Genomic DNA, 14,259 nt, shown 5'->3' on the forward strand with positions numbered 1-14,259 from the left:
TAATGTATTAGCAATGTATGCAACCAAAACAACTGTACCCCAATAATATTCTGGGGGAGATAAATTAATAAAGGGATGATTATTTTCTTCGCCACTCCATGACAGGTAATTTGTCCTATAAGGAAGAGACAGCAAAGCTTTTCTATCATAGAAATATGTAAACATACCATTTCCTATTGTTTATAATCTAATTGATCTTTAAGAGATGTTCATGTTAAAGGTGTATCTTTTGTGGAAGGCAGTTAATAGAACTGGCTAATACCTACACATTCTGCAGTATTAAATATTAGACACTTTCCAGAGGTTTGTTCACTGTTCATTTTTTCCTCACAACAACTCATTGAGATAAGTGTCAATACGTCTGTTAGAGAGATGCCCAAGTCAGACTCTCAAAGGGTAACCCACAATTACAGGGTCATGTATATCTAAATAGAAGCAGGAATGAGGGTCTACCAGAGTTTTATATATTAAACTGACCCTTCATTGACCACATCCTAAATTGGCGTAATCATCATAGACCAGACATGCACCACATGTACCTCTGAGTACAGTAGGCCTAGTTCCTTATGTAGATCACTTCCATATGTTGACCAGTTGGTTATAGTCCCTTATATAGTCAACTTTCAGAGGCTCTCCTCTGTGTGAGTGCATGTGTGTACACATAGAAACAATTCCACACAAATATATATGAAATACAGAAAACACGTGCACATACAAGTATTATTTTAAAAATTGCTATCACATTTTTAAGGACTCTCCTTTCTGTTAATTGTGATGGCCCAGGATAGGAATTTGCATTTGTTTAGTGTTTATAATTTGATATGTTTTTTAAACATTAAGGCATATTTTTTATATGACTTATGTTTAGATATTTTTGCCTATCTCTCTATTCTTCAGGAAGAATTCTTTCTACATGAAGGAGCTACAGAGAGTTGTTTAGAAGGAAAGCAGCCCTGAGAAAAGACCAATAACCATTCTAGACACCAAGTACAATAACAAAACAAATAAAATAGATGTCCTAGTAAAGACTTTTGGAAATGATATGTGTAATTTACACATATGTATAAATAATAGAATAGACATGAGCCTTAATAACGAAACACATTGACTATAGCAATAATATAAATGGATATAACTTACTGCCTTTTAAAGTAAAATCCTAAACTATTTGACTTCAAGAGACATACCTAACACAATGATTCAGTCATGTTAAAAATTTCAAAATATAAAACATAATGATTTCCGTTTTTATCTCTTCCTTAACCCAACTATCATTCAGGATAAGGTTGTTTAATTTCTGTGTCTTTGTGTGGGGCTGAACGTTTTTGGTGGAGTGGAGTTCATTCAACCTTTATTGTCTTGTGGTCTGAGAAGATACAAAGTATAAATTTTATTCTTTTAATTTTGCTGAGGTTTGACTTTTGTGCTGGATGTGGTCTATTTTGGAGTACATACCTTGGGCTGATGAGAAGGCTGCTGATCGCCTTATTGTATCCTCAGCCTTGAGACACCACCGAGTTTGGATCTTAAAAGCTATCTAGAGTCCTTTAGGGGCAGGTCTCAGTGCTCCCTGAGAACAGTTACTGTGGGGTGCGGTAATCCCTCAGCCTGACCCAAGATTGGAGTTCTGATCCCAGCAGGTGGTATTAAGACAGCCATGCTTTAGACACCTCCTAAGACCTTATAACAACCTTCCCACAATGGCTTCCCCCTGGCTGCCAAGACCTTCCCATTATGGCTATCTTGTAATACACCAAACACATGAAAAATCCACTCTAACCAGTATTCAAATCTAGTTGCTGTATACTGTTCAAGTCTGCCTATTCATCCACGCTTTCCACTCCATGGACAGCCTCTCCTGAAAACCAAAAACCAAAACCTCCAGAAAGGCTATTTTCCTGTCCCAGACCTCCATGGGGGGACAACCTATACTCATGCTGCACAAATTAGTCCAAAACATTGAGAAGGAAGGAGCCTTCCCCAACATGTTTTATGAAGCAAACATCACCCTGATATCATAACCAAGAAAATCCCTAACTTAAAAGGAGAACTTCAGACCTATTTCACTAATGAATAGAGATGTAAAAATTCTCAATGAAATCCTAGCCAAATCCTTTAATGTGTAGGTTATGGCTACACGTTAAAGAAATCATTCATAACAATCAAGTAGGTTTCATCCCAGGGATACAAGGCTGGTTTAACATATGCAAGTCCATAAATGTAACTCAACATTATCAACAGAAGCAAAAACAAAAATCATATGATCTTCTCAAGAGATGCAGAAAAAGTATTCGATAAAATTCAGTATCCCTTTCTTTTTGATTAGAACACTTAAGAATATAGGCAGAGGTATTACATTTCTTAAACTGATCAAAGCCATCTATGACAAACCCATAGCTAATATTATAATTAATGGAGTAAAAATGAAAGCTTTTCCACTTAGAACTTGAACCAAAGTTGTCCTCTATCACCACTACTATTCAACATAGTGCTGGAAGTTCTAACCAATACAATCAGGAAAGTGAAGGAAATAAGGGGCATCCAAAAAGAGCAGAGGAGGTCAGACTCTCACTCTTTGCTGATGATATGATCTTATACTTAGAGAACCCCAAAGACTATACCACAAGAAACCTGAAAGTGGTCAAAAATACAGTAATATCTCAGGATATAATATAAATGTCCACAAATCAGTAGCCTTTGTATATGCCAATAACAGAGAAAATAAGAGGCTAATCAGGGACACAATTCCCTTCACAGTAGCCACACACCCCCAAAATGAAATACCTAGGAATATACTTAACAAAATAAGTAAAAGACCAACACAAACAAAATTACTAAACTATAAGAAAATGAATACTAGAAGATATTATCAAATTGAAGAACATATCATGCTAAAGGCTGGGAAGAATCAACATTGTCAAAATGTTTATACTTCCCAAAACAATCTACATATTAGATGCAATTCCCATTAAAATACCATCATCCTACTTTCAAGATTTGGTAAAAATAATTCAGCATTTTGAATGGAACCAGAAAAAAAAAAACGTATAGCCAAGGCAATTGTTAGTAATACAAACACAGCCAGGGGTATCACTCTACCAGAATTTTGGCTATACTACAAGGCAATAGTGACCAACATAGCATGGCATTGGCACAAAAATAGAAGTATTGACATTTGGAACTGAATAGAAAACCATGAGATGAAACTAACATCTTACAGCCACCTGATCTTTGATAAGCCAAACAAGAACATACATTAGGGGAAAGAATCCCTGTTCGACAAATAGTGCTGGGAGAACTGAATAAACACATGTAAAAGACTAAAACTGGACCCACACCCTTCAACACTTACAAAAATCGACTCTAAATGGATGAAAGATTAATATGCAAGGCATAACACAATAAAAATCCTTGAATAAACTGTGAGGAAAACACTTGAAGATATTGCCCTGGGGAAATATTTTATGACAAATCTTTAATCATCAGAGAAATGCAGTCCAAAACTACTCTGAGATACCATCTAACTCCAGTAAGAGTAGCCCACATCACAAAATCAAAAAAACTACAGATGTTGGCGTGGATGTGGAGAAAAGGGAACACTTCTGCGCTGTTGGTGGGAATGCAAGCTAGTACATTCCTTTTGGAAGAATGTTTGGAGAACACTCAGGGATCTAAATGTAGACCTGCCGTTTGATCCTGCAATTCCTCTCTAGGTGTATATCCAAAGGAGCAAAATTCATTTGACAATAAAGATATTTGTACCAGATTGTTCATTACAATTCAATTCATAATTGCCAAGTCATGGAAGAAGCCCAAGTGTCCATCAGCCCATGAATGGATTAATAAATTGTGGTATATGTATACCATGAATACTACGCAGCATTAAAAAAATGGAGACTTTACCTTTTTTATGTTTACATGGATGGAGCTGGAAAATATTCTTCTTAGTAAAGTATCTCAGGAATGGAAAAAAAAAGTATCCAATGTACTCAGTACTACTGTGAAACCAATTTATAATCACTCACACACACTTGCATATGAAAAATGAAACACAGCTATAGCCTAGGATGAAGGAGGGAAGGGGAAGGGAATGGGGTGGGTTAATAGAGGTAGGGTAAGTAGGGGGACCACACCTATGGAGCATATTGCAAGTACAAGTTGGATCTATCAGGTGTAGAACCCAAATGTCTTAATGCTGTAATTGGGTAAATGAGGTGAAGGCTATGTTGATTAATAGGATGTAAGCACTCCAATTTGTACAAATAATCAACACATTGAATCCCATAATGGCATAAATGTATTTATGATCTATGTACAAATGACATTAAAAAAAAAAAGATTTTCTGGGTGGCGCCTGTGGCTCAGTGAGTAGGGCGCCGGCCCCATATACCAAGGGTAGCGGGTTCAAACCCAGCCTCGGCCAAACTGCAACCAAAAAATAGCCGGGCATTGTGGCGGGCACCTGTAGTACCAGCTGCTCGGGAGGCTGAGGCAAGAGAATCACGTAAGCCCAAAAAAGCTTGGAGGTTGCTGTGAGCCATGTTACGTCACGGCACTCTACCGAAGGTGGTAAAGTGAGACTCTGTCTCTACAAAAAAAAAAAAAAAAAAAAAAAAAAGACTTTCATGCCAACTACAAGAACAAGAACAACAAAAATAAACAAATATGACTTAATTAAATTGAAAAGCACCTGTACAGCTAAGGAAACCACAGAATGGGAAAAGTTACTTACATTTTATGAATCTAATGAAAGCTTAATATCTAGCATCTACAGAGAACTCAAATTAATAAACAGAAAAAGACCCAAGAATCTCACGTATCAGTGAGCAAGAGACATGAGTAGAACCTTCTCTAAAGAAGAGAGTCGAATGGCAAACAAACATAGGAAAAAATGCTTATCACCCCTAATCATCAGAGAAATGCAAATCAAAAAAATACTGAGGTATCACCCAAACCCAATTTGAATGGCCCACATCACAATGTCTCAAAGCTGCAGGTGCTGGTGTGGATGTGGAGAGAAGGAAACACTTTATATTGCTGGTGGAACTGCAAACTAATACAACATTTTTGGAAAGCACTATGGAGAATTTTCAAAGAACTCAAATTGTACCCTCCATTTGATCCTGTAATCCCACTACCAGGCATCTACTCAGAAGAAAAAAAATCCTTTTACCATAAGGACATTTGCACTAGACTGTTTATTGCAGCTCAATCTACAATCTTCAAAATGTGGAAACAACCTAAATGCCCACCATTCCAGGAATAGATTAACAAGCTGTGGTATACATATACCAGAGAATACAATTCAGGCATTAAAAAAGATGGAGACTTTACATCTTTTGTATTAACCTGGAAGAAGATGGAACACATTCTTCTTAGTAAAGCATCACAAAAATGGAGAAGGAGGAATCCAATGTACTTCATTCTAACATGAAGGCAGTAGATGAACTAATATAAGGAATAAGGTAGTAAGATGAGGGAGCTGACAGAGAGGAGGAAGGAGGGGCATGGGGGCCACAGTGTATGGCATACTTTTTAGGAGTGGGACACAAGTAAAGAGGGACTTAATCGAAGGAATGCAATCAGTGTGACCTAATTCTTTGTATTCTCAATGAATCCCAAACAAAAAAAAAATACTTTTTAAAAAAAATCAAAGATATAACAGAGTATTCCCAAGAAAAACTATTCAAGGTTTATAATTTTGATATTTAAGAGGGCAGAATTGAGAATTTTATTTAATAAGGTAAAATAGATTAAAAAAGAAAAAGCATCCTGATAATACTAATTGCTAAAATTCACTATGAACATGTTAGTTATTAATACTTATGTACCCAGTAATGCAGCAAAAATATAATTTTGTAGAGCAACAGTGACAGAAGAATCATGAAAAATCATATTACTACTGAGGCTGTTAAATTTTGTGCCCAAAGGCAAGAACAGATTAAAATTGTGGAAATACATAAGAACACTGATAATGAAAACAGAACATATCAGAACAGACCACCGCAGCAGTGATCAGAAAATAATTTAGGCATCAAATACTTACACTGCTAAAAATAAAAATAAATGAATTGAACTTTAAATTAGAAAGACACGAGGTAATCCAAAAGTATGCAAGCAAAAAAAAAAAAAAAAGAAAGAAAGAAAAAAAGAAACCTAGTTAGAGGTGAAAGTAGGAATAAATGGGTTAGAAAATAAAACTACAGTGAAATTTTACTTACGAGAATGTTCTTCAGATGCTTCCCAGTAAATACAAAGGATGTAAAGTCTCCATTTTTCTTCATGGCTGAATGTAAGAGTGTATGACACACCTCCTAGGTGAAGGGCTCAACTATAACTTGGATTTCATACCCTTCTTATATTAACCTGAAATTAGAAAAAAAAATTACAGTGAAATTCATATATAAAAGTAATGGCAAGTTTATTTGGGTGGATATCAAAAACATGAAAAGTCACTGGATAAATTAATCAAAAGGGAGAAAGACAAATGCACGAAATTTAAAATGATAAGCGTGAGAAACTCTTCAACACAAAAAAAGTTGCAAGTCTCCAAAGTGCAAAGTTAGCAGAATTCTATTCAAATACATTTGAACACAGATGCAATGGATAATTTTCTAGTGAAACACAATTTACCCGAATTGGCCCTAAGAGAGGCAAAAAGTCTAACGAGACAATCACATACAACACATACCGAATTCGGATAAATAATTCTTATACGTATTAAAAAAAAAAAAAAACAAAAAAACAGCCGGGCTGTCAGCGCCTGGGGCCGCCCCTCTTCAGAAAGGCGCCGCCTTAGGGCAGCTGCCGGCCGGGGTGTGAGGTATTTAACGCGAGCGCGCGGCGGACTCTAGGGCGCGCGAAAGGTCCGCGCTGAAGGCGGTCAGGTGGAAGCCCGGCGGCCATTGCCGGACGTGCTCTGGAACAGCGGCAGCGGCCCAGGGTGTTGGGTCGGTCCTGGCGACAGCAAGAGGTGACTGTGGGGGTTGGGGATCGGGCGTGTTTGAGCCAGGACCGGGTTAGAGGCGCGCTCTCCACCCACAGAAATGAGCCGTCGGACTGCCGGGGCACTACCTGCGGGACCCTCACAGCGCGTGCCTGCCCTCCCTGACACACCGGCATCCAACAGTGACTTGGCGAGTCTTTTTGAGTGTGTGGTCTGCTTTGACTATGTGTTACCACCTATCTTTCAGTGTCAGCGTGGCCATCTTTTTTGTAGCAACTGTCGCCAAAAGCTGACTTCTTGTCCAACTTGCTGGGGCCCATTGGGAACCATTCGCAACTTGGCTATGGAGAAAGTGGCCAATTCAGTACTTTTCCCTTGTAAATATGCCTCTTCTGGGTGTGAAATAACTCTGCCACCCAAGGAAAAAGCAGACCACGAAGAGCTCTGTGAGTTTAAGCCTTATTTCTGCCCGTGCCCTGGTGTTTCCTGTAAATGGCAAGGCTCTTTGGACGCTGTCATGCCCCATCTGATGCATCAGCATAAACCCCTTACAGCACCACAGGGAGAGAATATACTTTTCCTTGCTACAGACATTAATGTTCCTGGTGCTGTTGACTGGGTGATGATGCAGTCCTGTTTTGGCTTTCACTTCATGGTGGTCTTAGAGAAACAGGAAAACTATAATGGTCAAGAGCAGTTCTTCGCAATTCTACAGCTGATAGGAACAGCCAAGCAAGCTGAAAATTTTGCTTACCGACTTGAGCTAACTGGTCATAGACGGCGATTGACTTGGGAAGCAACTCCTCTGTCTATTCAGGAGAGAATTGCGACAGCCATGATGAAGAGTGACTGTCTAGTCTTTGACACCAGCATTGCACAACTTTTTGCAGAAAATGGCAATTTAGGCATTAATGTAACTATTGTCAAGTGTTGAAATGCCAATAAGACATTTTCTGGCCAGTGTTTACAACTATCGCATTTAATTTCTCAGAACATAAGGTACCCCTCTGCCTGCCAACCTGAAACTCTTTTGGTTGGTGGAAAGTAGATACATGAAAGTAAAAAAAAAAAGATAGACTTAAATATAGGAAGAAGTTTCATGTAGTAACACTAATATCTTTAAAAATAAGTCAAGAGTAAACCACTGAAAATATATACATAAACACCCAAGGTGGGCATGTTTTGTATTAAAAAAGGAAGCATTGTGAAATAATACTGAGTTTTATGCTTGTTGTAGGTTAATTGTATTGCTGAAAAATACTGGATTTGTTTTTTGCATATATGTGTGCTTGTGTGCATGTTATGTGTTAGCGTGTAAGTATGTGTTTGTTTGTTTTTTTCTCTCTCTCTTTTTTTATTAAGTCATATACACAGATCATGAATACCTTTATGCATATGTGGGCTACAATATGTTGTTTTTTTTATACAATTTGGAGTGCTTACGTCAAACTAATTAATATAGTGTTCGCCTCATTTACTTGATTATTGTGTTAAGACATTTATGTTCTATACATGATAGATTTGACTTGTACCTTTGCTCCATAGGTGTGGCCATAGGTGTGGCACCACCATGTACCCTCCCTCTATCAAACCTTCCCCTCCCCTCCCTTCCCATTCCATTTTTCTCCTTCATCCTGGGCTACAGTTGTGATCTTTCATAAGAAAGTGTGAGTGAATATAATTTGGTTTCATAGACGTCCTGAGTACATTGGATACTTTTTCTTCCATTCTTGAGATACTTTACTCAGGAGAATATGTTCCAGATCCCTCCATGTAAACATAAAAGAGGTAAGTCTCCATGTGTTTTAAGGCCATAGTATTCCATGGTATACACATGGTATACCACAATTTATTAATCCATTCATGGGTGGATGGGCACTTGGGCTTCTTCCATGAATAATCTGGTGTAAATATCTTTTTTTTTTCTCTTGACGCGACAACCATCTTGGATGAGTGGTCTTGGACAAAAGCTGACCACTGCTTTTTCTCTTTGTGAGTCATTACATAATTCTGTTGTGTGTTTTTTTCCTGTGTGTATTTGCTAATTTTTATTCTAGTTTTTGATTAAATAAATTTGACTTTCTGTTCTGTAATTCAGGTTTTTCCTCACCTTTTTTTTTGGTACCATTTTAAAAGTTAGCACCTTTTGATATGCATAATTGTTTATGGTAAAGTTTACATTGTGTTTGATACATATTTTTCCTCCTCCATTTATTAGTTCATTAGAAATACTTTAAATTTAGCTATTTGGTGAAGTTCCAGAAGGGAAAGGGAACATCAGAAAAATTATCAAAAACTACTTAAAGAAGCTGCAAGACAGTGTGTATTTTCTGACACTTTCTATTCTGCAATTGAGTCATACCTTCAAACTTAAACTTTAACAGGTTAGGAGATAAATTGATTTTTGAAACATTGAAAAAACATCAGGCATTTTTCCTCTTTTTTTTCAAATACCTTGGACAAATCACATGTTTAAAAATTGTTCTTATATTTATTGGCTTTGCAAAAGAAAGCATTGTCAAGCACTGTATTTGTAATCAAAAGCAAATCAGTTGTTTAGAAAAAAGCAGTTGCAAAAACAGTATATTTTTGGTCTTTTATAATTATCATTGAAAAGATATCTGGGATATATATATATGCCCAAGCCTCAAATCTGTCCAGAAGAAATTCTAGAAAACTGTTAGATGTAAAATAATACCAATATTGGCTTGGTGCCTGTAGCACAGTGATTATAAACAACAATGACAACTGCAACAAAAAATAGCCAGGCCTTGTGGTAGACACCTGTAGTCTCAGCTACTTGGGCAACTGAGACAAGAGAATCACTTAAGCTCAAGAGTTTGAGGTTGTTGTGAGCTTTGATGCCACAGCACTCTACTGAGGGCAACATGGTGGGACTCTGTCACAAAAAAAAATATATATATATATATATTCCAAATATATATATATATATTCCAAACTATTTCAAGGATATGGGAAATATATAAAAAGAAAAAAGCCTATATAAAAGTGATTTAAAAACACACCTAAAATTGCACCCTAAAAGAAAAGTACAGATGGCATAAAATTATAAGAATGTTTTTAAATAAAATATTAGCAAAACCAAATAACATTTCAACAATGAATCATGAACTTAGGATGCAGCTTATAACTTCATGTACCTTATTTCATGTGTACACTGTGTTTCAGTATTAGAAAGATCATTAATATAATTTGAGTTTTCACAGAGCCAAGGCAATAATTATATCACTGCCTCTATATGTCAAAAGCTTTTTAACAGCATCATAATTCTAAAGGACAAAAAATCCAGTTTCTTAATCAAATAATGTAGAAGGTTAAGAAAATAAGTGGTGGCTCAGCGCCTGTGGCTCAAGCAGCTAAGGCGCCAGCCACATACACCTAAGCTGACGGGTTCGAATCCAGCCTGGGCCTGCCAAACAACAATGACGGTTGCAACCAAAAAATAGCCAGGCATTGCAGCAGGTGCCTGTAGGCGAAGGCAAGAGAATCCCTTGAGCCCAGGAGTTGGAGGTTGCTGTGAGCTGTGATGTCACAGCACTCTACCCAGGGCAACAGCTTGAGGCTCTGTCTCACAAAAAAAAAAAAAAAAAAAAAAGAAAAAAGAAAATAAGTGGTAAGACCTTTATATTAGAAGAGATAGAACATTTAAGAGGAAGTTAAAGAGCAACTAAATCAAAGAAACTATAATTAAAACCACAATTAGACACCACCACAACCACGCCAGTGAAAAAATTTTTAAAAATTATTTCTTTGTTTTGTGATGCTATAGCAAAATATTGGAGTAATTTACAATACAGAAATTTATTCTTAGTAATTTACAAACACAGAAATTTACTCTCTCATGGTTCTGGTAGCAAAGAATTCTAAGAACATTTGCACTAGATTGTTTACTGCAGTTCGGTTGACAATCACTAAGATGTGGAAACAACCTGAGTGCCAATCAATGGAAGAATGGATTAGTAAACTGTAGTATATGTCTTTCATAGAATACTATTCAGCCACAAAAAGGATACAGACTTTACAACTTTTAAAGTTACCTGGATGGAGTTGAAACATGTTCTTTTTAGTAAAGTACCTCAAGAATGGAAAAAACAAGCATCCCATGTAATCAATACTAATTTGAAACCAGGAGATGAACAACTACAGGCTCACATGAGAGGAAAACACAATTAAATTCCAGAAGGGGGGAGAGGTCAGGAAGAGAAGGGAGGAGGGAAGAGGCTCAGTAAGCTTCCACATAATGGTTACAATGTGGGGTATGTGGACACCTCCTGGGTTAAGGACTCAAATACAACTAAGGCTTTTCCTAACAAATGTAATCTAATTGTATGTACTCTCATATTAATTGGAAATATTAGAAATAAAATAAAATATCCCACTGAAAATTCATTAAAACATCTGATTTTTCCATGACATTGGGAAAGTGAAACAGCCTTTCTTTTTCCTCAGTTTCTTCTTCTGGAAAGTGGGGAAATTAAGTGTCCCTACTTCCTGGGTTGTTGCCTTGAAAATTACTTAAGTTAATATATGAAAACCCTTAGAACAGTGATGTGATAAGCACACAATAAAAGATCAACAAATGTAACTTGTTCTTATAGTATAAAATGTACAGGGTGAAATTTTTTATAGTTTTGATAGTTTATCGAAGGCATTTATGTTTAATAAAGCTATATGCCCATACACTGTGGGTATTAGGTGTGAGCATAGTAATCATCCTCTCCATTTTCTCATCTCATTCCCTCCCTGCTATTCCCCCCACTTTAATTTAATTGTATTTTCTCACCTGTGTGCATTTTGTACATCTACTGTTTTCAGATTAGGATTGAGTATACTGGTTAATTGCTTTTCCATTCTTGTGATATTCCATTAAGGAGAATGTTCCTCAACTACATCCAGGTAAACACAACTCAAGGCAGCCAATCTCAGAAAGAGAAAAAAATAACAATGAAATTAGACATCAAAGAATTCAAAACTTTAGTGGACCCTGTCACAAATCCACAGAGTGCTTTTAAAACATAATGAGAAACAGAACCAACTGGTGAAATTATCCAAGACGTAGACATGTCCCTAACTTTGATCAGCTTACTTATGACTTACTTATGGTAGAACCCAGTATTTGTTATGTTTACAAGTAACCCCTGATAATTTGGATGAAATAGTCCATGGACTTCGGTTAACAAATCCTGACACCAGCAGCTGACATATGACTACCATTAAATTAATGGCCACCCTGCAGAACTCTGGAACATCAGGACTGTCTCTGTGCATATAATCATTTGAATGTGCACTAGACCTTTCCTCCCACCTAAGACCACAGAATGCTTTTCAACATGTAATCACAATTATACTGCAGAGTATAACTGGTGGTTGGCAGAAATGAGAATTTCTATGCTCTCATATAAATAAAGATGGTCAAAAGGTAGTGACTTACCCAACATTCCCAATGAAAGAAGCCTGATTTCTGCATTCTTGCTCCAGAAATTTCTTTTGTAGACTCCATAATGCCCTTGGGTGGTTTTCTATCAGCTCCTGATCTATGGAAGAGTCTATACCCTTGTCAGATGTTATACTACAAAAGGGAGAAACAGGATTTTCTTAAACAACATATGGAATAGAGAGACAAGTATGAGGATGGGAAAACACATGAAACACAGGGGATGGGGTGATGATGTCTTGCCTATCCCCTCTCATTTAACTGTTGGGCATGTAATGATAACTTCTCCTGTACCCCCGTTTCATCACAAAACACCTTCCACCACACAACAGTGACCCTAAAATTCACACGTAATGGAAATGTGGGTTTATTTTTTCTTGCTGTGGCATATCCAATTATTGTTCCTCACATTCATGCTATTAAGTTAATGTCACAAAGAAGGAAGCAAAGTTGTAATGACATTGTTAAATTTCTTGAGGACTTACTAAATGCCACCTCCCTTGTAACATGTTATTTTTTGACTTTTTCTCTTTAAATTGTGAAAGCCATACTCTGAGATGGGCATCATTATTTCCTTCTTACACATGAAAAGATAGCCTCAGAGAGCAAAACACATTCTAAAAGAACTCTAGGGAGGTGTCAAATGGACACTGAAGCCAACTTGTAAAGAAAGTTTTACATTCACTTAGATGTACTAATTTAAATTAAAACTATTAAAAACCATAGAATAAGGCAAAATGATTTTTCAAAAAACAAAATTCCTATGTCTTCTTATAACTGTTTTTAACCAAAAAAATCTTTACATCTGTTTTTCTTCATATTGGTATATAGAATTGCTAGTCTTAATATCTGGTAGTTTAACTGCATTTATTAATTACAATGTTAACTCTTAGTAATACTTATTTGTAATGAAAAACTAATAAGTTAAAGTAAGTTTGAACTCTTATAGACCCCAATTTGTTATTAGTACATTTACATATATTTACCTTCCTATGTTTTTATTTTTATTTATTTTTATTTTTTTATTAAATCATAACTGTGTACATTGATATGATCATGGGGCATCATACACTCACTTCATAGACCATTTGACACATTTTTATCACAATGGTTAACATAGCCTTTCCGGCGTTATCTCAGTTACTCTGCCAAAACATTTACATTCTATATTTGCCAAGTTTCGTAAATACCCCTGTAAGATGCACCACAGGTGTGATCCCACCGATCCCCCTCCCTCTACCACGACCCCCCCTTTCCCACTTCCCCCTATAGTTAGGTTGTAACTGGGTTATAGCTTTCATGTGAGAGCCCCAAATTAGTTTCATAGTAGGGCTGAGTACATTGGGTACTTTTTCTTCCATTCTTGAGATACATTACTAAGAAGAATATGTTCCAGCTCCATCCATGTAAACATGAAAGAGGTAAAGTCTCCATCTTTCTTTAAGGCTGCATAGTATTCCATGGTGTATATATACCACAATTTATTAATCCATTCATGGATCGATGGGCACTTGGGCTTTTTCCATGACTTAGCAATTATGAATTGGGCTGCAATAAACATTCTGGTACAAATATCTTTGTTATGTTGTGATTTTTGGGTATATGCCCAGCAGAGGAATTACAGGATTGAATGGCAGATCTATTTTTAGATCTCTGAGTGTTCTCCATATATCTTTCCAAAAGGAATGTATTAATTTGCATTCCCACCAGCCGTGAAGAAGTGTTCCTTTTTCTCCACATCCACGCCAACATCTCTGGTCTTGAGATTTTGTGATATAGGCTAGTCTCACTGGAGTTAGATGATATCTCAAAGTAGTTTTGATTTGCATTTCTCTGATGATTAAAGATGATGAGCATT

General features: G+C 36.7%; 1 protein-coding gene across 1 annotated transcript; it reads left to right on the forward strand.

Annotated features, from left to right (window-relative positions):
* Nucleotides 1-2,919: 2,919 nt before the first annotated feature.
* Nucleotides 2,920-7,880, forward strand: LOC128577797 (E3 ubiquitin-protein ligase SIAH1-like). The gene is made up of 2 exons (XM_053580136.1): nucleotides 2,920-2,953; nucleotides 7,042-7,880. The coding sequence occupies exons 1-2, from the start codon at nucleotides 2,923-2,925 to the stop codon at nucleotides 7,878-7,880; spliced, it is 870 nt and encodes a 289-aa protein (XP_053436111.1). The 5' UTR covers nucleotides 2,920-2,922.
* Nucleotides 7,881-14,259: the final 6,379 nt, after the last annotated feature.

The sequence above is a fragment of the Nycticebus coucang genome, chromosome X (genome assembly GCF_027406575.1).
Source record: "Nycticebus coucang isolate mNycCou1 chromosome X, mNycCou1.pri, whole genome shotgun sequence".
Taxonomy (NCBI): Eukaryota; Metazoa; Chordata; class Mammalia; order Primates; family Lorisidae; genus Nycticebus; species Nycticebus coucang.